At 43.1% G+C, this 19,570-nt stretch overlaps 2 protein-coding genes across 5 annotated transcripts; one reads left to right on the top strand and one right to left on the bottom strand.

Moving 5' to 3' along the window:
- Positions 1-116: 116 nt before the first annotated feature.
- On the bottom strand, positions 117-12,443 carry map3k12 (mitogen-activated protein kinase kinase kinase 12). 3 transcript variants are annotated; one of them, XM_072367072.1, is made up of 14 exons: positions 12,349-12,443; positions 9,572-10,095; positions 8,263-8,446; positions 7,953-8,144; positions 7,686-7,844; positions 7,243-7,401; positions 6,957-7,065; positions 5,824-5,933; positions 5,433-5,549; positions 5,184-5,336; positions 4,362-5,085; positions 4,199-4,266; positions 3,754-4,051; positions 117-2,504 (listed from the first exon to the last, which is right to left on the bottom strand). In XM_072367072.1, the coding sequence occupies exons 2-14, from the start codon at positions 10,032-10,034 to the stop codon at positions 2,349-2,351; spliced, it is 2,892 nt and encodes a 963-aa protein (XP_072223173.1). In that variant the 5' UTR covers positions 10,035-10,095; positions 12,349-12,443; the 3' UTR covers positions 117-2,348. The 3 variants fall into 3 exon arrangements, with proteins under 3 accessions (XP_072223173.1, XP_072223172.1, XP_072223174.1); XM_072367071.1 differs by lacking the exon at positions 12,349-12,443 and adding an exon at positions 11,253-11,466; XM_072367073.1 differs by lacking the exon at positions 12,349-12,443 and adding an exon at positions 11,253-11,466 and having other exon boundaries at positions 5,202-5,336.
- Positions 12,444-12,714: 271 nt separating this feature from the next.
- aaas (achalasia, adrenocortical insufficiency, alacrimia) lies at positions 12,715-19,542 on the top strand. 2 transcript variants are annotated; one of them, XM_072367075.1, is made up of 17 exons: positions 12,715-12,883; positions 13,306-13,447; positions 13,662-13,789; positions 15,105-15,160; positions 15,266-15,357; positions 15,437-15,483; positions 15,778-15,876; positions 16,218-16,361; positions 17,346-17,466; positions 17,548-17,672; positions 17,935-17,995; positions 18,082-18,172; positions 18,341-18,434; positions 18,569-18,636; positions 18,723-18,804; positions 18,915-18,999; positions 19,332-19,542. In XM_072367075.1, the coding sequence occupies exons 2-17, from the start codon at positions 13,337-13,339 to the stop codon at positions 19,485-19,487; spliced, it is 1,560 nt and encodes a 519-aa protein (XP_072223176.1). In that variant the 5' UTR covers positions 12,715-12,883; positions 13,306-13,336; the 3' UTR covers positions 19,488-19,542. The 2 variants fall into 2 exon arrangements, with proteins under 2 accessions (XP_072223176.1, XP_072223175.1); XM_072367074.1 differs by lacking the exon at positions 12,715-12,883 and adding an exon at positions 12,925-13,079.
- The last annotated feature ends 28 nt before the right edge of the window (positions 19,543-19,570 follow it).

The following is a 19,570-nucleotide window of genomic DNA, read 5'->3' as shown; positions in this document are numbered from 1 at the left end:
TCGTGTTCTTTCCAAGCACCTAATCATCAGTATCTGTTAGACCGTGCTCGTTCTGGTCGAAGGACACGTAAAGAAATGACACCGGAACATTTTGGACATGCTCAAAGTCTTTGAAAATAATCATTTATTTCTCGTTCACTCGTCTCAGGTGACGCAGCGACAGCACAAACTGTAGCTTAAACCGTGGCCCATCTTCTTGAAACAAACTTCACACGTCTGTTTTTAACCAATAACATTATTTATTGTTGCTCATAATATTTAGCTTTTTGATATAACTCCTATGTTACAAGTACAATGTGCAATGCTGTATAAAAACAAAACGGATATTTAAACCCAAAGGATACTTACAGTTCTACTTGTAACCACCACAGAGAAGTGCACGACTCTTTATCTGGCTACTCCTGCAGTCATTTAAAGGGTAAAAGTCGAATGAGGTTTTTAAGAAGCCTGCCAACGTCATAAGGAGGCCTTTTGGTTCATTACAAAAAATGCCACCACTACCAGTTCCACACATCACTGTTTATATAGTTTTAACAAAGCAGAAGTACTGCTTCGTGGCTTAATGCTGCCTTCATCAAGGGGGAAACACTCTGACTTTGGAGTGTTCTTCATTCCAAGGAAGCTCTTTGCTATCCATATTTTGCATCGAATGAAATGTTCAAACTCACTACTTTTGCCGTGTTGCATTGTTGAACTCTACATATCTTGGATGCACAAGATGGAGACCGAACAGGTTTTCCACATTTGATCACAATTTTAACCAAGACAAGAAACTGGAGGCTACATTAGCAGCTAGCATAGCGCACCTGATTCATATTTGCTACTGTTGGCGGTCGAGTCACATTCTGCAGAATGGAGGTGCCGGGGTTTTTACATCGGAGGGAAATCTACGGGATAAATAAAGAGATATCCTTGCTTATGTAAAATAAATTGTGACCTAATCTTAATATTCCACAATGAGTCTTAACATTGGTCAATGAGTAACGATGCAATGCTAAAGTGTTGGAGTGCTTTTGCGAAAAAAAACACTTTGATGCTTAAATTGTTGAAGCAAAAGATGATATCTACGTTCATGTTTTTGGTACATGCTTGAGGACGACCATAACTTTTTCTTAAGCCAGCATTTTGAAGACCTGGCACAGCAATACCACTAAACAATAAGTTGCCAATTTATTTGGCACAACTTGCCTACGTTAATGTACTTTAGTGTAACAGTCCTACCATGAATGTCACCATCATAAAGGTTATAATGCTAGATTTGTTTTGCTTTTTTCATTTGAATTAAATTGTTTTGCAAAGGTGTTGAAACAGCAGACAGATGCCTATATTATTTTGAACTGTATCTTCTGTTCCTGTACAGGAAAATAAAACATTTTGTACACTGCACCGAATAAACTAGTCAGCCGAGGGAATATAAAATGGCAAAGGCTCATTTTGAGTGAGTCCAAAAGTCTCCCATCTTGTCAAAGCTTTGCTAGACTCGATAAAAACCTCACACGTGTCAAACGTGCGCGCATGTGTGAAACTCAGTAGTAACAGGGTTAAAAAAAATAATATATTATCTACTGAGATCCCTATTTATGCATCATGATCAATGTTTTGATGTGATTTTCATTCCATTTAGCTTCTTTTTTGTTTTTGTTTTTTCCTTTAAGTGCTGACATTTATGAACAAAAAGGAAAATAGAAAAAATAATAAGGGAACTAATACTTTCAGGATTAAAAAAGTGTAAACTTTCACAAAATATAAAACGGACACATTCGAACCATAAATTATAAACATGTAGTCATGCATTTGTTCACAAGGCTGCATACCGTTAAGTTTTACATTTTATCTTACAAATAAAATAAAGTTAGATATTTCTCATGTGGTATGTCATGGATATTTACATTATTATTCATTAGTATTTAATGCATTAGTGTGTGGAGTATCGTGGAGGATGCTCCAGAGTGAGGATTAAAGTGTTTAAAGGACTAAGAGTGTATCATCTTTTTGTGCGTGCGTGTGCATCTGAGGAGGGGTTTTTGCTGAACTGGACCAGTGGCTAGGGTTACCGTGGTAACTATTTTGCCTAAGAAAACCCTACTTAACATAAATGTCATTTATCTGATGTCACAAGCTGCCAAAATATTTGATGTCAGGTTATGACAAATGTCCTATGTCATCTGATGCAGTTCTGCCCGTCAACTAACTTATGAGACTCCATAAGTCGACTTGTCATAGTCTGAGTGGTGTGGTAAGTGTGATCCCTCATGGTAACAGTAATGTACTGCACTGACAGATTGGTGTCCGCTTGTAATGGTTGCTCATTGAAGGGTAGCTGGAGGTCTTTGCTTGTGTCCAGTGAACTACGGAGGTCCCGTGTGGGGCGCCTGTGGAGACCCCTGATAGGGCTGAGACGGTGGCACCCACGCTCCAGCACTGGGGGGACGGCTCGGCTCTCCACTACCTGACTGATCCAGCTCAGCGCTGTCGCAGTCAGAATCGTCACACAAAGCCCGACTCTAAAGATAGAATAGCAAGTGAGAAGAGGTGTGAGCCATAGCGGAGAGGAATTTATTTTTGTTGTTTTTTTTTCTTTTCAGGAAGTAGTTGAGGGCACTCAAGTAAAAGCAACAACAGAGCAATGTAAAAGCAGTCCATTACAAATGCCTGTACCGTACTGCAAAATAACACTATATATTGAGTCAATGTCCAAAATCATGACACAAGGATGGGGCATGGTCACAAAGCAGGATGTGCAATCTCAAAAAGGGCAAATTATCTCCAACACATCACGCTGCACCTTTTTTGCTGCTTGATACAAAAGGAAAACTCAAATGAGATGCAGAGAATATCATGTAAGTAAAAAAACTGATGCTTTTTTGGCAGTGCTTTCCAGAATTGTTGGCAGGGCCTTTCAAAAATGTTTCCACAACAAAAGATGATATAAATCATTCGTTTGGACATTTTAAAGTGGCACCACAAAGCTCTTTATCGCAAGTGCAAAGCAGTAAAAAGCCAGATCTGACTGACATCCACTGCAAATACTCTCCTGTTGTGTTGAATCACTGACTTCAGCCTTCATTGACTGAAAACTATTAAATGAATGCAATGGTGTCACAGTAACTCATCCACTGTTCTAAAATAAGCTGATTCTTCACCAAAGAAAGACTTGCCTGCTTTTTTTTCTTTCTTAGCTTTGCTAAAACCACTTGAAGAGTTGTTAAACTCAAGAAATGGTTTGCATAAGAAAAAGTCTTTGCAATAAAAAAAAACATTTTCGGCTTTTAAAAAAGATTTTTCTTTTATTCAAAGAGCCTCTTCTCCTACAACAAATGCAGCCCATTCAATCTTTCAAAATCACTAATTTCAATGCATTTTTTCCTAATATTGTGGAGTCCTATTATTAAGCATAATAATACTTTAGTACACTCTGCAGTAAAAAAAAAAGTAGTTCCAGTAAACCTCCCTGCAGCAGGTAAAGATTTATAGTGAATAGTTTCTCTGTTCTAGATATAGTTTGACAGTTTTGTTATTTGGTTGCTAAACCTGGGGGTCAGGCCCCTTTGAAATCTCATCAGATGAATCTGGAGGGACATGGTTTTGGGAAATAGACCTACATCAATATTCTATTTTTTTTCTGAGATGATGGATAACTGTATATTAGGGACCTTAAGCAGTTACTGAATTTTAACAAAACAATCAGAGGACTCATACACATCTGTCATGTGGCAGCAGGCCCCAACGTGATAACTTTTTTTCCTTCTTTACCTCATTAGGATTCTGCCCGGCGTCCAGCTGAGCTTTCCCCTGCCCCAGTGCTCCGTCCTTCTCTGACAGGCCATCAGAAGCCTGCGCAGGATCAGTGTTGTCCGCCGGGATCTCCGATCCCTGAGAGAGAAGATCGTCACTGCGGTCGTCCAACCTGTCGTCGGTGTTGGTGCTGACCACGTCGGGTGTCCCGCTGTGAGAGTGGTCAGTTGTGTGGCCCTCCTCGCCGTCTGATACCGACAGGTTCTCTGAACTGAACGTAGACACCGACTGGCACTTGGTAATGCTGGTCGGACGTCTGGTGAGATTTAAAAAGAAAGAAAACTGTGAGAATGATGCAAGCCGAAAAAAGATTTCTTAGTTCTCAAAACAAATCTGCAAACTGTCAGAGAGGAAAGATGGCTTAAGGGAATTTTCCAGTGACGAAGGACAGCAAGTTACTCACCGTCTCCGTGGTAACTCAACCTCGCTGTCAACTTCACCCTCCTCCTCTTCGGATGACACTCCACGCCTCTGTAATCAGAAGCAGAAAAAAATGCACAAGTGAAAATGTTCAAAGGCCCGTCAGAAGGATAGTGAGGAACATGAACAAATATCCAGATCTGTACCTGTTTGCGTGTGATAGCTGCCCTGTACAGAATGGCTGAAGGTGTGAGATGCTGACTCCCAATTCCCCCTGACGCCCCCCGCGGTAACCTCACAGCACCAGCTCCATCCTCTTTGTCCTCCCCATCGTGAGAAAGGCGACGAGACCCCAGGGATCCCCTTCCTGCTCCCGCTCCCCTCCCACACGGTGAGTCTGGACTGCTGGAGAACGGGAATGACGCAGCATCCTCGCTGGGAGTGTCGCTGCGTGGAGGAGTTTCTGTGAGATCATCCAGACCGGCCACCCCTCCCTCTGACCCCCCTAAACCAGCAGAGGCGCTGAGGCTCCCCCCTCTCTCGAGCCCACTTACTGATGACTCCCCTTTTCGTTGGCCGTCTGCCTCGAGTGTGGTGCAGATGAGGTCTGGGCTGGAGGAGGAGAACTGCCTCTGCTGCTGCTCGTGGCTGAGGCCTCGCAGGGCTGCAGAGGGCTCCAAAAGCTGCTTGGAGGTGTTGGTGGTAGAACTGTTAGCCTGGGCAGTAGTGTCCCTGTTAGGGGAGGACTGATTAGCTTTAAGTCCAGCCAGGTCCCCACTGCTGCCCTTACCTGTCTTGCGATGGCGGGTCTTTACTCTCCGAGACCGGCTAGGAGAAGTGGAGCTTCTGTTTGGGCAGGCTGGGATAGTGACTTGCATTACGGAAGAATCCATTTTGGGAATGATGACCTCAGACTTAAGGATGTCTGGCCTAAAAGAGTGGGAGGGATTAGTCAACAACTACACTTATGCAAGCCTGATGAATATTCATTTATCCATTTTAGTATCAATCTTTTATCAAATACCCACTGAAATGAGATCTCACACCTCTTTCCGGAGGGCAGTTTCTGTGGCACATTTCTCTTTTTCATGAGTTTGTCCATGGAGTTGGAGGAGCTGCTCTGTCTTGAGCTGTGATGCTTGAATAAACCTGGATACTTTTTATCCAAAGACTGCTCTCTCCTGAAAAGAAATAACAAATTACATCAAAGTGTGCATGTACATGTGCCGTGGCCAATTCATTTATAAGGTACATTTTTTTCGTGGATTCAAAAGTACCTTTGCAACTCTTTCTCTTTGAGCTCTAACTGCAGCATGACAGCACTCAGCTCCATATAAAGGTTATTAGCCCTCTCCAGTTTCCTCTCATAGTGTTCACGAATGTCCAAAGCATGTCTGCAAACAAAAGAGGGTGCTTATGTCATTGTGTATCTGCCTGAGAGAATCCAGATCCTTTGCAACAGATGTACACTAAAGGCACTTATTTCACTCACAGAGGCAGATAAAGGAGAGGCAACAAGAGGAGGGACAAAGGGAAGTGGGGTCATGCATACACACTTACAATACAACATACAATTACAAGGATCTGTTGATTACCAATGATCTGGCATAGCATGATGCCTGGAGTATACATCAACAATATACCTGAGGTCGACAACGAGGAACAAACCTGAGCTCCTCTCTGCGTCGGTTGATCAGTTCCTCATCAAGTCGGTGAATACAAGTGCCTTCAGATTTAATCTTCTCAAAGTGCTGTTTCACCTCCTCCCGCCATTCAGCCTGTTGAGCGCACATTTCTGTTAACCAGCTCTTACCAACTGACTTAAAAAGCAGTTCTCTTTTGCATGGCATTTAATTTGACTGATTTCTTTGATGTATTTCTCTGGTTGTGTATATTGACATACAGTGGTGTGCAAAACAGTAGAAATAATGAAGCTCCACCATAGTTTTTCAAATGACAAAGTACATTTACTTAACAGCTGCAGAAAAAAAAATTGGAAAATATATCTTATATCTTATATTCAGGTAATGCAAAATGCTTTTAGTTCTGTGAGATTCCTGTATGCACTGCTCTTTTATTGATTATCCACATACTTTTTGAGGATATTTAGTTTTGAGGGCAGTGGCAAAAACCTTTAACTTATGCACCTCTTGAGGTAGTCCATTGTGGGTTTGTTTTTATTTTCTGTCAGTCACACAGGCTACAACACAAGCCCAACATATGATTAATATGATTAATCCACCTCTCTGCTGTGCATCTAGAGAGATGTTCTGTTTTATCTTCATCATTTCAGAGGACCTGTTTCCAACATGCTTGTTCAGGTGCTCATTTGCAAACTTCTAAGGCTGGATTTTGTCATTATTGTTTCAGAGTTATTGCATTTTTTGGGAGTTTAATTAATTTTACTTTGCAGAGTTGTAAGCAGATGTGCACATGAACCCATGGCTGCTTATCAATGGAACAAGACTTAGAGTATTTGTATCACCTGACCTAAAAGGTAATTGTGAAAAAGCCATGGCCAGTGGAAGCTAAACATGGTCTGACATCTTGACATAAGCTATCTGAAACTCAGATATCTTGGGGTGCCCATTCTTTTGCATGGTTTTTAAAAAAAAAAAAAAAACTCCAAATGATACACTGATCTCGTTTAAGATATCAAGGAGGCTGTTTCATTTTTAACCTTATTCCTTCTGAGGATCAGACAACCCTTAAACTCAGAAATGTAAACAGAAATTTTGACCATGCCCAAAGCCCAAAACATTGATTTCAAGGTAAACACAACCAAAAAAAGTTACCCATACCTGAGACTTGAAGTATGTCTCTTGTGGAGTGGATAGTACATCAGCTGATGCTATATCCAGATGAAGAAGGATCTGACGAAAAGAGGGCCTATTTCTGGGCTTACAGTTCCTGCAAATCCAAGATGGGAAACACAGCTGTGTACATTCACCATGCACTGTAAAATCAATAAAGTCTTTAAACCAAAGACTAACACCTCCCCATGCAACTTCACTCAGCCATCAGCTCTAATACTTTCATCTGCTTTCATATCCTCATTCCAACTGTCCATTTCCAGGCACTGCTCACCAGCACTGTCTGAGGAGGATTTTGAAGCCATCTGGGCAGCTCTCAGGTATGGGCAGCTGTAGGCTGTTGTTTCCCACTCCCCAGATGATAGCAGATGAGTCTACATCTTTGTAAGGGATCTCCCCAGTTAGCATCTCCCACAGTACCACACCAAAGGACCTTTAAGATAATCAAAGCTTTATTTGTTCAGACAGTTTCAACGGGTTTCAAGTTACTTTCAACAAAAGTGAGAGAAGAGGAAATTAGATTTATACAAATCACAACAAGGAAATTCAGACTTAGAAAGCATCAGTAAGTACAACTTCAAATACCTGAGAGAAATTTCTGAATCATAACTATCAAATCACAGTCCACTTTCTCTGTAATGCATTATATTACAGACAACTGCTAAACTGCCACACTGGATCAAGAATCAGATGTATGTGAATGATCATCAGGCTCACCAGATATCCACTTTTTCTGACACTGGTTCATTCCGAATGACTTCAGGAGCCATCCAGGCTACAGTGCCAGCAAACGACATCTTCGTGCTCTTGTCACTGAGCTCCTTCGAAGTGCCAAAGTCAGAGATTTTAACCAGGTCGTCATGTGTGATCAGCATGCTGGGGAAGGTGAGATTACACATATAGTACATAATAAAGACCAAGTCGTGAAATTGCAGTTCTTGTGCGGAAAGAAGCTGTCACCAGGCTGACTGCTCTGAGTCTTACTTTGGGGACTTGAGGTCTCGGTGGATGATTTTATGGAGGTGTAAGTAGTTCATGCCGCCTGCAATGCCCATGGCCCACTCAACCAGGAGGGAAGGAGTGATTTTACGGCCCGCCCTCAGCACCTCATACAGCTGGCCTTGGGCGCAATATTCCATCAGGATACAGTAACAGGGAGCCTGGGTGCACACACCCCTGGAAAAAAGCAAGGCAGTCAGATGGCAGAACACTGGTGAACAGAAAAAGGGAAGCACAGTCAGAGTTGCGTGACTGTAAGTTTGTCACAGTAAAATATCAGTGATAAGTTCCTCACTTGAAAGTAATGATGTTGGGATGCTTGAGTTTACGGAGATGTTTGATCTCGGTCTCTTTGATGTCCCGCACTTTCTTTACGGCCACCTCCTCTCCGTGGAACTTTCCGAGGAAGACGGCCCCTTGCGCCCCGCTGCCCACCCACTGCAAGTCAGAAATTTCCTCAAAAGGAACCTCCCAGGACTCTAAACTCAGACCAACAAAACAAACATTGATGATTAAATGTAAAAGCAAGAAATGGTTTCTTAGTGGCTTTTTCACGGTAATAATTTGGTTGATATCTATGACACATCAGACAGCATCCCAGTGTCAACATTAAAGGATTAAAGGGGTTGTCCGAGCAAATTTGGGGCCTACAACTGCATCATACAAAGCACCTGCCATGATCACGCAAATGGTATGCTGGCACTTATCAAGCAGTTCATTTCATTTATATCCAGAGCTAAAAGAAAAACTGGAGAAGAAACAAGAATCCACTGATAGTCTAATCTGTCTGTCATCTGTCACACTGGCATTGCTTAAATAACTGTGAAGGCATGGTCACTAAAGACGGACGAGCATCACAGAATAAAAGAGACAGGCAGATCAATTCTTCATGAGCTTCATGAAGGGTCGGCATCTCTTGAGAGCTGCAGCAGCGAAGGCAAATGCACATGATGCCCCCCCCCCCAGCCGTGAAAACTCAGCGTAGCTGATGATGCTGGCTGAGAGAGAAAAAAACAGACAGGCTGCCAGCTGGACAAGGTGTCAGTCAGTGAGCAGTGAAAGGAGTTTTTGAAGTAACAAAGCAGACTTATTCAAGTGGTGTTCTTGAGTACAAGGCGTTCATTTCCTGCAACTTTATATTTCAGCTCCTCTGCATTTCAGGCCTTTGTACTTAAGTTTTTTTTCCTACATTTAACCCACAGCCAGTTACTTTTTTCGATTAGGACTTAACAAGAAACATATCAATACTTTGTTGAAGGTTAAAACAGCAATTACGAGCCTTTTTGGCAGTGGTTTGAGTTGATTTATTAAAATAACTGTTTGACATCCATCTCAAATTATCCTATATTTCACAAAAAAGCAGACACTTGGAGCTGAATAATTGCTTATACTCCTCTGTACTTCTATTTAAGGATCAATTTAAAAGTAGGACTTAAACTCGTTCCACCAGTGTGAAGATGAAGCTTCAAATATTCATCTTCTGTGGTGCTCTATTAAGGAAGACAGCACAATAATCTTATGTGGTGAACAACTAACAACTATGTTAAAGTCTGAACTCTCCTTCCAAACACATTACAATCAGATAGCACAGAGGTGCAACATACCTTCTTGGTTGTGTTTATGTTCAGTGGAGTAGGCCTTTCCAATCATGGTCCAGACTGGTTTTAGGCAGCCAAACAGTCCCTCCAAAAAACCTCCACTTCCTGATTGTAGTCTAATGTTCTCTGCTTGGCTCCGAACAGCGCCAGCCTCCGGACTGTGTCCTGCCTCTGCACCGCCGGCAAACTGGCAGGCCTCATGTTCATGTAGTTTCAGCACGCTGTTGTCAAAGTGTCCTGAGGGTCCATCACTGGGAGTGGGGCTGCTGCCGCCCGGCGCCCCCTGTCCGCCAGTGTCAATGGACAGTACGTTTCGGAGGACACACTGTGTTGGGGTCAGGTCTGTTTCTGGGGTGCAGGCAGGGGTGTCTCCATCGAGTCTTCGATAGGGGGGTTCTGAGATGGGGGTACTAAAGCCTGACAGGGAGGGGGAAGGGGCACGGGGCTCATGGATACAGGTCCCACTCATCAGGGGTTTCCCCAACACAGCAGGTTAGGGTGGATGGAGGATGGACAGATGAGAAGAAAGCCTAAAGGAGAAGATTCACGATCGCAAATGCATTAGAACCAGGTGCGTGTTGATACATTTCCAGATCCTAACTTGTGGGTTATTTTCAGAACTGGACAGCTCCACAAATGTGACCATCATTGCATTATGGAGCTGTCCAGTGCTTAAACTAACATTTCCTTTACCCTCAACTTACTTCCAGAGTACATACTAACTTTCTTCCATTCAGGCAATGCAAAACACCACAACAGTGGAGTCGTGATGTGAGTTGGGCACTGAGCCAGTTTATCCACTCAGTCAGTTCATTTCCACGACCAAATTCTGTCTGAATCATGTAGTAAAGCCTCGACTCTGTGTCTGTGAATGGGAAAACCAGACGGCCCAGTGGAGCCATCATCCAGAGTGGAAATGGGCTTTATGAATGAATCTACCAGAGGAGGTTGCACAGTCCACAGAACCGACTTGTCACCTGCTTCTTAACTGTCCCTCTTAGCAGCATCAGTGTATGACAGGATCACAGCCAAGAGGCTCCCATATGCGGACCGTCATGCATCAAGTGAAGCGCTTTGTGTATAATAAAGAATGTGACGAATTGCATAACCGCCTCAGTGTGGATGTATACGTAAGTCCGTGCGTGCATGCGTGTGTGAGAGGGAGAGAGCACATGTACCCAATTCACACATCGTCCACCAGCTCAGTGTCTTGTACTGCACCACTGCACAAGAAGCAAAATGAGAGCGTGGAAAAATGGGCAATAAACATCTACCAGGCCTGTGCGAAGGAGGAGTACACACACACACACACACACACAGGAAGATCAATCTTTAAATAACCGAGGATGTGATGATGACACTCAGTAGCATCATAGCCGACGTGCATGAATTGCAAGCCCGATGGTACCTACTATGGTCCATGCCAAGTGAAACTGCCGCAGCGTCTGTACATTTACTCAGCGTTGGCATCAACACAAATATTTCGTAACGTGCGCTTTCTCACTGCACAAATATGATTTTGTAGCATTCATCGACGATGATTGGCTTCTTGGCAGCATCAGTTCAGTGGTGCAGTGTGAGGGGCATGAAGCCACCGCACCAAGCAACGGCATCCTGCCCGAACGTCCTGTGATGCCCGATTTCTTATTCAATCAGCATTTAACTGGATAGCATGACATTCCCATACCTTTCTGCCTGGTTGATGTCGCGTTGTCAAGTGAAGGGGTGGGCTCGGCTTTCTGCTTGTTCGTGTTAACGAGCTAATCGTTGTTTTTCTTCGCTCAGAGGTGCCTCTCGCATTTCCAGCGCCCGTATCCACGAGTTTCACGTTACTGGGATAGATCCCATCGGGTAAAATGTGTTATCAATAACCGGGGACCCATGCAACGTGAGGCGCGCTGGGTTTTTTTTTTTTTTTTTTTTTTGGGGGGGGGGGGGGGAGCTTTCTCCTACCCAGTGCTGAATTGACGTCACGGAAAGGTGAGTTGCGCCGCGAGAGGGCGCTGCCTCCACCCACCCCCACCCCCCTTCTGTAAACGCATATGGAAGACTGCTCTCCATCAACACATCCATCATTTTCATTCGCAAAATGTGTCAACATGAACGCATGTCATTCAGTGATTTCTGTGTTTGAGCTTCAACGGGTGGTTCCGGAGCAGCAGGATGAGCGCCAGTTCTGCGTCTGTTGCTGCTGATGTGTCCTTGAGCAAGACGCACTGGATCTCTGCCCGCCCAGGATTCCCGTGTTTAACTGACGGCGACTTTTGCTCTCCCAAAAAGAACAAAAATCCTGCATCATTAACTTCTTGTAATAACACGATGGATCTTAATTGTCTTCTTGACAAAAGTTATGCGCGTTGGAAAGACTAGTTTTGCAACACGTGACACAACACGTTTTTTTCTCCTCTTGGTGGCACACAAAACCGTTTCACTAAACATTTAAAAGAATGTGGCACAAGACAGTAGTTCACATTTTTCAGCATTTAACAATAAGAAAACGTGTAGGAAACAGAAAAGCCGCGACACTTCACGTTCAACATTTTAAGAAACATAACACACAGCATCACCTTTCCACGATACAAAATTATTATAAATACAAAATCCCCTCTTTAATTTCAAGATCAGGCTTAAAACGCTCCTTTTTGACAAAGTTAGGCAGACCCTGAACATCCTGCTGCTATAGGTCTTTGCAGCTGAGAGACCTCCCATGGTGTACATGTAATGTACATTGTGCATTTTTTCGCATTAACTTGTGTTTCTCTGTCTCAGCAGGAATTCCTTACCTTGTGTTATGGTGATTGTTGACCCCTCTTCCTTGTCCCTTCTACTCCGTTCTGGTCGAGGCAGATGGTGCTGGGGGTTTACTCCTCTTAAAAGGGAGTTTTCCTCTACACTGTCGCTTCCTGCAGACTCAGGACAGGGAATTCAATTTAAGAGAAGTTTTGATGTAATCTGTTGGTTTCCTTAGCTAGGTAGATTTTTTATTTCTAGATATTTTTTTATTAAGAAATTGTCATTTTCTACTATTTTCAGCATTGTAAAAAAAATGACTAATTTGGTTTGTAATGATTCTCGATTTAACTGGAAAAGTTTCTGTTACTTTGTGTTGTTAAACTTCATATTTTCTGGTTTGTTTTCTCTCTGAAATAGTTTGGTTTTGGTTCTGTTTTCATCTACTTTGTCTGTGAAGGGAAACATTTCATTCTCTTGTGATAATGTTTGTGCTTGTCTCATGTTGCTGTGTTGTATTTTGAACTCCTGCTTGCCACAGTCTGCCGGCAATGTCGCACTGTGACCTGAGGGGGGCAGCACGTCAAGGTTTGTTCACCTAGTGGGTTGTAGAACATCTCTGTTCTTTTTGTCCCTCCGTTGTCCCGTAGACCACACGGCGGGATTCATTGACTAAATGTAAAGAACTGAGTCAAAACAACGTAGCGTGGCGTGTGTTACTTTATTTTTAGAGACCCACCGAATAATAATTAAGCACAGTGTAGTGTAGAGGACACGGTACAAGGTAAGGTCCATGGTATATAAGACGTTGTCCTTATTGCCGCGAAAGCTAAACAGTTAAACAAAACAAAACAGAAAAAGCTAGCAAAAGCAGGCTTGTTATCCCACTTTAATAGTTAGCTAGCTAACTAGACGGCTTTACAGCTTGTTCACTGTCCGCGTAACGCTGTTGGAAACAGAAAACCTCTGTCTGTTTAACATTACCTGATGGGTCCATGACGTATCTCCAGGTTCTGAACGCAGGGTTTGACCGTGGGGAAGATGTGCTCTCTGGCGTTGTTTCCCCCTCCGCTGCCCTCCGGACAGACCACTCTGTGCGAGTCCAACAACGAGCTGCTGTCAGGAAACAACAGTGAAGAGCGACTCAAACAGGTCTGCGTCACAGTTGTTGTGTTTCTTTTTCCAGAATGTCTTGCACATGTCACTCACAAGCGATCGCGTTTCTACTTGGGCCAGTTGTTAATTTTATCGTTCATGGTGGTCATGGAAGGATTTTAGAGTCGCACTGCCACATTTAACCCTGAGCATCACGTCAGCGTCGCGCATTTGTCTGGTTGAAGTATGTTTTGTTGTGTGTTTTGTGCAGGACTCCAGTCCTCTGAGTCTGCATTTTCCCAGAGAGTCTTTGAAGCTCCACAGTCGGACAGAAAGCAGCAGTAAAGCAGCTTTCCTGGACCACTCTGAAACACTGTGGATGAGGAGTGCAGCGGCATGGTAGGACAACGAATAAAACTGACACACGATCAACAGTCACACAAGAAGTTATAGAGCGCTCAGATCTGCATGGCATTACACTGAGAAGTGCTTCTGTTTTTAAGCCTCCCTTCATTAGAGTAGATTGGTCAGACATGAGTTAGTGTACTTAAGGACAGATCAACAATACCACAAACTGCACCCATCTAAATAATCATGTGGTTGAATTAGCTAAGACGAACACATAAAACAGATCTTCCATTAAGTCCTTGGAGCTTGCAAAGTCACAAAACTCCACTCCACTCCATTCTATTCCGTACAAATGTTACACATACACAGCCTGAAATAGCTTAATAGATTCTGTACAATCCCCTCAGAGGGATTATGTTATGTGGCCGGCTGGTGTTGTTGCAGATGTTGAATAATTGCATACTTTTCCCAAATTGTCTTTCATACTTTTTTATCAGTTATAGTATTACATTCAGTAGTTTTATTTCATATGTAGGTCTTTGTGTTCTGTAGACTTCTTGTATTGTTAGTTTGGTGTGATACCTGCACTCTCGGGCCGCTTCATTGGGCACACCTGCAAACTTTGATTTGATCCAATCCAACAGCTTGGCCATGATGATGATGATGATTCTAAAACTTTAAATTTTTTAGTTTTTGTCGATGTCAGTAACTTTACTATTCTGTTTGGGTCAAACTGAATGTTAGTGTACTGCACTGTGTCACATTCAAAAATGTCCTCCTATTAACTGGGAGTATTTGTTCTGGTGTCGTGACCCTCAAACAAGATGACTGTTAACAGCAAAAGTTTACAGCTGAAGATGTTAGCTCATTTCCATGAAGTATCTGTCTCAGCTTCCCGTATAATACGTGGCTCAACAGCAATAGTTTGTGCATTGATCCCTCATCTTCTCTGGGTTCGTGTTGAAATGTTATTAAGAACAACACTGAACCCAAAGCTCTCTTTAAACACGCGAGTACATACTTTGAAAAAAAGCACCGATCATATATTTTAGTAGCATTTACTCAATGTCATGAAGTTTCATATAAAAGATCAAAGATAACAGTGTAACTGGTTTTTAACCTTTAGAATAGACATGCTGTCAGTCAGTTTCAAAATGTACACCAAACAGAACTGCTCTGAAGCTTAATGGAGTGGAACAGTTGGACCTCAGTCATGCAAATCACTGCAGCCTTCCAGACAAGTTTTGCCTTATATGTTGCCTCAAACACAACACGACATAGCCAGCAGCTTATTTCAGTATTCCAGTAGTTTGTAAGTCTATCACTGACAAAGCTAATGTATTGAGTTTCTCTCTTTGTCTTCCAGGCGGGATGGCGGGTTCACAGGACTGCTCGATGAAATTACCACCTCGCATACAGAGGGTACGTGACGCACGGAAATTTCACATGTTGCGTTAGGATCTGAACTCTCTGTCCCTGTGCATTGAGCGAGGTGCAAACACATCAACTCTCCTGTGACTCTTGCAGTGCCGAAGTGGCTGTCGGTGAGCTCTGGTTGTATCCTGGCGTTGCTCCGATGGGTCTCCTCCTTCCACGGCTCCCTGTTTCCTCATCTCACTGTAGGTTTTGTATACATTTGATCACAAAAGGGCTTATTGCGTTCAGATAAAGTGTGCATTACCTGTTTGTTTTTCATAGCTGAGCAGTGAGGACATGATCGCAGAGTTTTCACAAGTGCTGAACTGGTAAGTGCAGACAGAATGATGTATTACTGTGTTTTTTTTTGACAGTTATTGCTTTAAAATGTATTCAAAGTGAAGATCAGAAGCCATTTACTCAGGTTTTGAGCTATAGTTTTATAGAGACATGTTTTATTTGCCAGACAATTACTCAGGTGATTTGTTGTTAGATTAATGGAAATGAACATAATTGCCAGTTAAAGCTTCGCATCATTTTGTGTAGCTAGATTTGCTGAAGTCTTTTTGTTTTATCCATTTGTAATTGATCTCTCGGTGCTGTGATCCCTCCTGTGTCATCAGGTCCGACTGTGTGGTGCGAGCCTTCGCCTGGCATCCACACACTGATAAATTTGCCGTAGCTTTGTTAGACGACTCCATCAAGATCTACAACCCCAGAAGGTAACATTACTGTACTGTAAGGTTTATATTTCTCTTTCGAAAGTGCCACCTTTGCAGGTTGTGGTGTTCAGTAACACAGTTAAACTTTGACTGCACGGTTTTCATCTAAATCTGATGCGATCAACATAAAGTTTTACAGTGCAACACGACTGGCGGTGCTTTCACTCCTCGTGAAAACAGTCGCACACTGTGCAAGTACATGATGCAACAAAGACCCTATGGTCTGAATCTCAGCAACGCTGCGTGTCTCCACAACAGACATACAGCAGTGTTGTTCTTTGACCTCTCCGGGATTCTGTGGTGGTATTGTCACTGCTCCGTCTCCTTTTGTCCTCCCTCAGCGCTACAACGCCCACCCTGAAGCACCGTCTACAGAAGAGTGTCGCAGCCGTGCAGTGGAAGCCGCTGTGTGCGTCTGCCCTGGCGGTTGCCTGTCAGAACTGTTTGCTTGTGTGGCACGTTGACCCCTGCTCGCTGTCAACCAGGTGCGTTCTATATTCAGGATGTCTACGGGGCCTTAAAAAACATTAAAACATTAAAAAACATTCTAAAGAAAGGAAAAAAGAAGAAGTTTGAATGTCATTAATAAAGTCTGTTACGTTTCATTCTTGTCAGATGTAAACGGTAGAACTTTTAAAACTAAAAGTGGGATTGTAGTGACAATACAGGATTCTGTTTTTTCATACAGTGTTTCAGCGATATGTATCAGTTTCAGCAAAACAAAGTATAAGATATGTGTAATGTTTCCACATTTAATTGTACAATAATGACTGCACCCATGTTGGGCATTTTGCCGACTGGTGTATGTACTTTATCCAAAATGTTTCCTACAGTGTTCAAACACAGAGAAAGAGAAACATTTGTAACCCTGTATTTCATTTTAGTCTCCTGTCAATGATGTCATGTCTCAGTATAGTCTGATTGCAGCTGAAGAGGGCTGTTGCTGCATCAACTCATTGACTAAAAAAACAATTCCCAGATTAAAAGTTTATATGAGTGTCTGTAAAAGGCTGTTTCTGCTTAAACTTGTTGTCACACAGCCCTTTGCCACACCTGTCCACTGCTTCTTCAGACTACCTGGACAACAGAAGCTGTTGATCTACCAAACACACATTTCTTTTTGTATTATTGTATTAAGAGAAAAGCTGGTAACGTATGCTGCATTCTGCTGGATCAGCGTAAGTTCCCTCTCTGAAGGGGTGTCTGGCAGTGATGAAAACATTCTAAATGCAGCATACGCTGCTGCTGGTACTCCTCACTGCTTATTCATTCTGGGGGCATGCAGGCTGCAATCTAATGGAGCCTATTTATTTTCCATGAGGGTCTGTAATAACAGAGGTAGCTAAAGCTGTGTTCTTTGTAGTTAAAGCCATCTCTCACATCCCTTTTATCCCTGCTGGCCACAGAATTGTATTTCGTAACAGTTAAATTTTTGCTTCACTGTATGCTCTTCTCGTCGACCCGTCCAGGCCTTCGTCCAGTTGTGCTCAAGTTTTGGCCCACCCCGGTCACTCCCCCGTCACATCCATCGCCTGGTCTCCTAGCGGATCTCTCCTGGTGTCGGCCTCGCCAGTGGACACGGCAATGATGGTTCGATTCAGCTTGATGCACAAAGACTGGAACTCTGCCTTTTTTTGTCTTCGTACCTTTTAAGATAAACTCGTCTTTCAGGTTTGGGATGTTGCCGCGGAGAGCTGCGTACCGCTTCAGCGTGTTGGGGGAGGCGGTGTCACCTACCTGTCCTGGTCCCCGGATGGCAGCCATGTCCTGGCCTCCACTCCATCTGCCCTGTTCAGGTTTGGCAAAAACGGCAGAGATCAGAAGTTTCTAACCTTCTTTTTAGAGCTACTACATCACATTTTAAGTAAAGACCTCTGTTGTTATCTGTCTGTGTGAAACCAAGTGATTGGCCACTTGCTGTGTTTTAATAGAGACCTGCCTAAGTTTCAGGAATGTTTAGCAATACTTGAAGAATCAGCAGCATAGTTAAGATACTGATATAAGATTAATATAGAAAGCTTTTAAATGTAGATGTGAAACTAAGATCTCTTTCTTCAGGGTTTGGGAGACCAGGATGTGGACCTGTGAGCGTTGGCCATGTTTGAAAGGGCGCTGCCAGGTGAAAACTTGTCACCTTGTTTGAAGTTATCCCTCTGTTAAGTGACCAAATATTCTCTGACTCATGTGTTTGACTCCGTGGGTCAGTCTGGCGGGTGGAGTCCCGACGGGAGTCGACTGCTCTTCACTGTTCAGGGGGAGACGGTCATCTACGCTCTGACCTTCACTGGCACACCAGGTTAGCTGTCGCTAGTAGAACTTCTAAAGAAACTCGGGCATGGCATAAATTAAATTCATTTTCTTCTCTCGAGTTCGAGTTATTACAGTGTCGTAACTGCTCTGAATTTGTGTGTAGAGTAAATAAGATAAATGGATAAATGATGTGGGATGTCATTGTATCCGACAGGCGTAACTACAAGCACGTCGAAGGGGCCACAGGCGGCCGCTGTCGTGGCCGACCTATCGGAGACGACCTTTAACACACCAGACGGAGACATCATGTAAGAGCGCCTGAGCAAATGGCTTTTTGGCCGACTTTTAGCCTAACTGTATCAATAACAGAGGTTCATTCAAACGCTGACAAAGGGCCAGAGACGGGATAAAAATGTTTTTATGCGAGTTTTCTTTCTTCCAGTGTTGGTGGAGAGATTCAGTCTTTAGCCTGGGATCCAAGAGGGGAGAGACTCGCAGTGCTTCTTAAAGGTCTCTCATTTCTTCTGTTCGCCCCATTTGAAGCCCGTCAGCATTTAAGTTAAAGGGGTTAATTTCAGTCTCATCCGTCTTCTCAGGTGATCCACAAGCAGCAAACCGGCCAGCAGTCATCGCTGTGTTCAAGACCAGAGCTAACCCCATCTTCGAGCTTTTGCCATGGTTTGTTGTTCGGATCGTTTTCATGCTTTTTTTTTTTTTTTTTTTAATTTTTGGCGGAGTTCATGAGTTAAAATCCGATCTGCATGTGCTGAATATTCTTCCCTGTTTAGTGGTTTTGTTCAAGGGGAACCAGGCGTGGAGCCGAGACTCATGCAGTTCCACCCAAATTTCCGGCACGGGGCTCTTCTCACTGTGGTCAGTCTCACACTTCATAACGTATTTTTTATGTTATTATGTTTTAGGAAGTAATGTAGTGCCTTTAACCACTGATAACATCTATACAGCCTCAGAGGTCTCAGAAGTTACTGTCAGTCACATAATACATATGGTGAAGTTTGATTATCAACTTCAGACTATTAACTCAGCATTATTTTTAAGTTGACTTTTATCTGTAAATCCACTCTTGCAAATTTCTTTCATGTCGTTGAACCTCATTTTAGATTTAATCGCCCTAACCCTGATAAAAGAATGGCTTCTCCTAAGGTTATCTACCTGCTCCAGAGTTATGTTTCTGTCTCTGTTTGCAGTGTTGGTCCAGTGGAAGAATTACTCATGTGCCTTTTTACTTCCTGAGCGCTGCCAACCCCCATGTTGGCCTCAGCGGGAGTCCAGCCATGCCTCACCCACAAGAGAGGCCCGCTGACTTTGCCAATCAGTCGCTCTATACAGAGCTCATCTCTTGACCTTCCTGTGATTTCTGTAATCAACGATTGTTAATAAAATGGTGTCAAAAGTTAATGCTTTGCAAGGTTTCCTTTCTTGCTTA

This window comes from Leuresthes tenuis, unplaced genomic scaffold (genome assembly GCF_036924035.1).
Source record: "Leuresthes tenuis unplaced genomic scaffold, fLeuTen1.0.hap1 SCAF_16, whole genome shotgun sequence".
Lineage (NCBI taxonomy): Eukaryota > Metazoa > Chordata > Actinopteri > Atheriniformes > Atherinopsidae > Leuresthes > Leuresthes tenuis.
This window is presented reverse-complemented; position numbering and strand designations above follow the sequence as displayed.

Bases quoted from the DNA above. Each gene is read 5' to 3' on its own strand.
- map3k12 (XM_072367072.1), bottom strand. From the start codon at position 10,034: ATGAGTGGGACCTGTATCCATGAGCCCCGTGCCCCTTCCCCCTCCCTG. The intron at 8,447-9,571 runs GTATGTTGCACC...GTCTGAGTTTAG, and splicing joins ACATAAACACAACCAAGAAG to AGTCCTGGGAGGTTCCTTTT. The intron at 5,337-5,432 runs GTACTTTTGAAT...ATTTCTTTTCAG, and splicing joins AAAGAGAAAGAGTTGCAAAG to GAGAGAGCAGTCTTTGGATA.
- aaas (XM_072367075.1), top strand. From the start codon at position 13,337: ATGTGCTCTCTGGCGTTGTTTCCCCCTCCGCTGCCCTCCGGACAGACC. The intron at 13,448-13,661 runs GTCTGCGTCACA...TGTTTTGTGCAG, and splicing joins GTGAAGAGCGACTCAAACAG to GACTCCAGTCCTCTGAGTCT. The intron at 15,161-15,265 runs GTACGTGACGCA...TGACTCTTGCAG, and splicing joins TACCACCTCGCATACAGAGG to TGCCGAAGTGGCTGTCGGTG.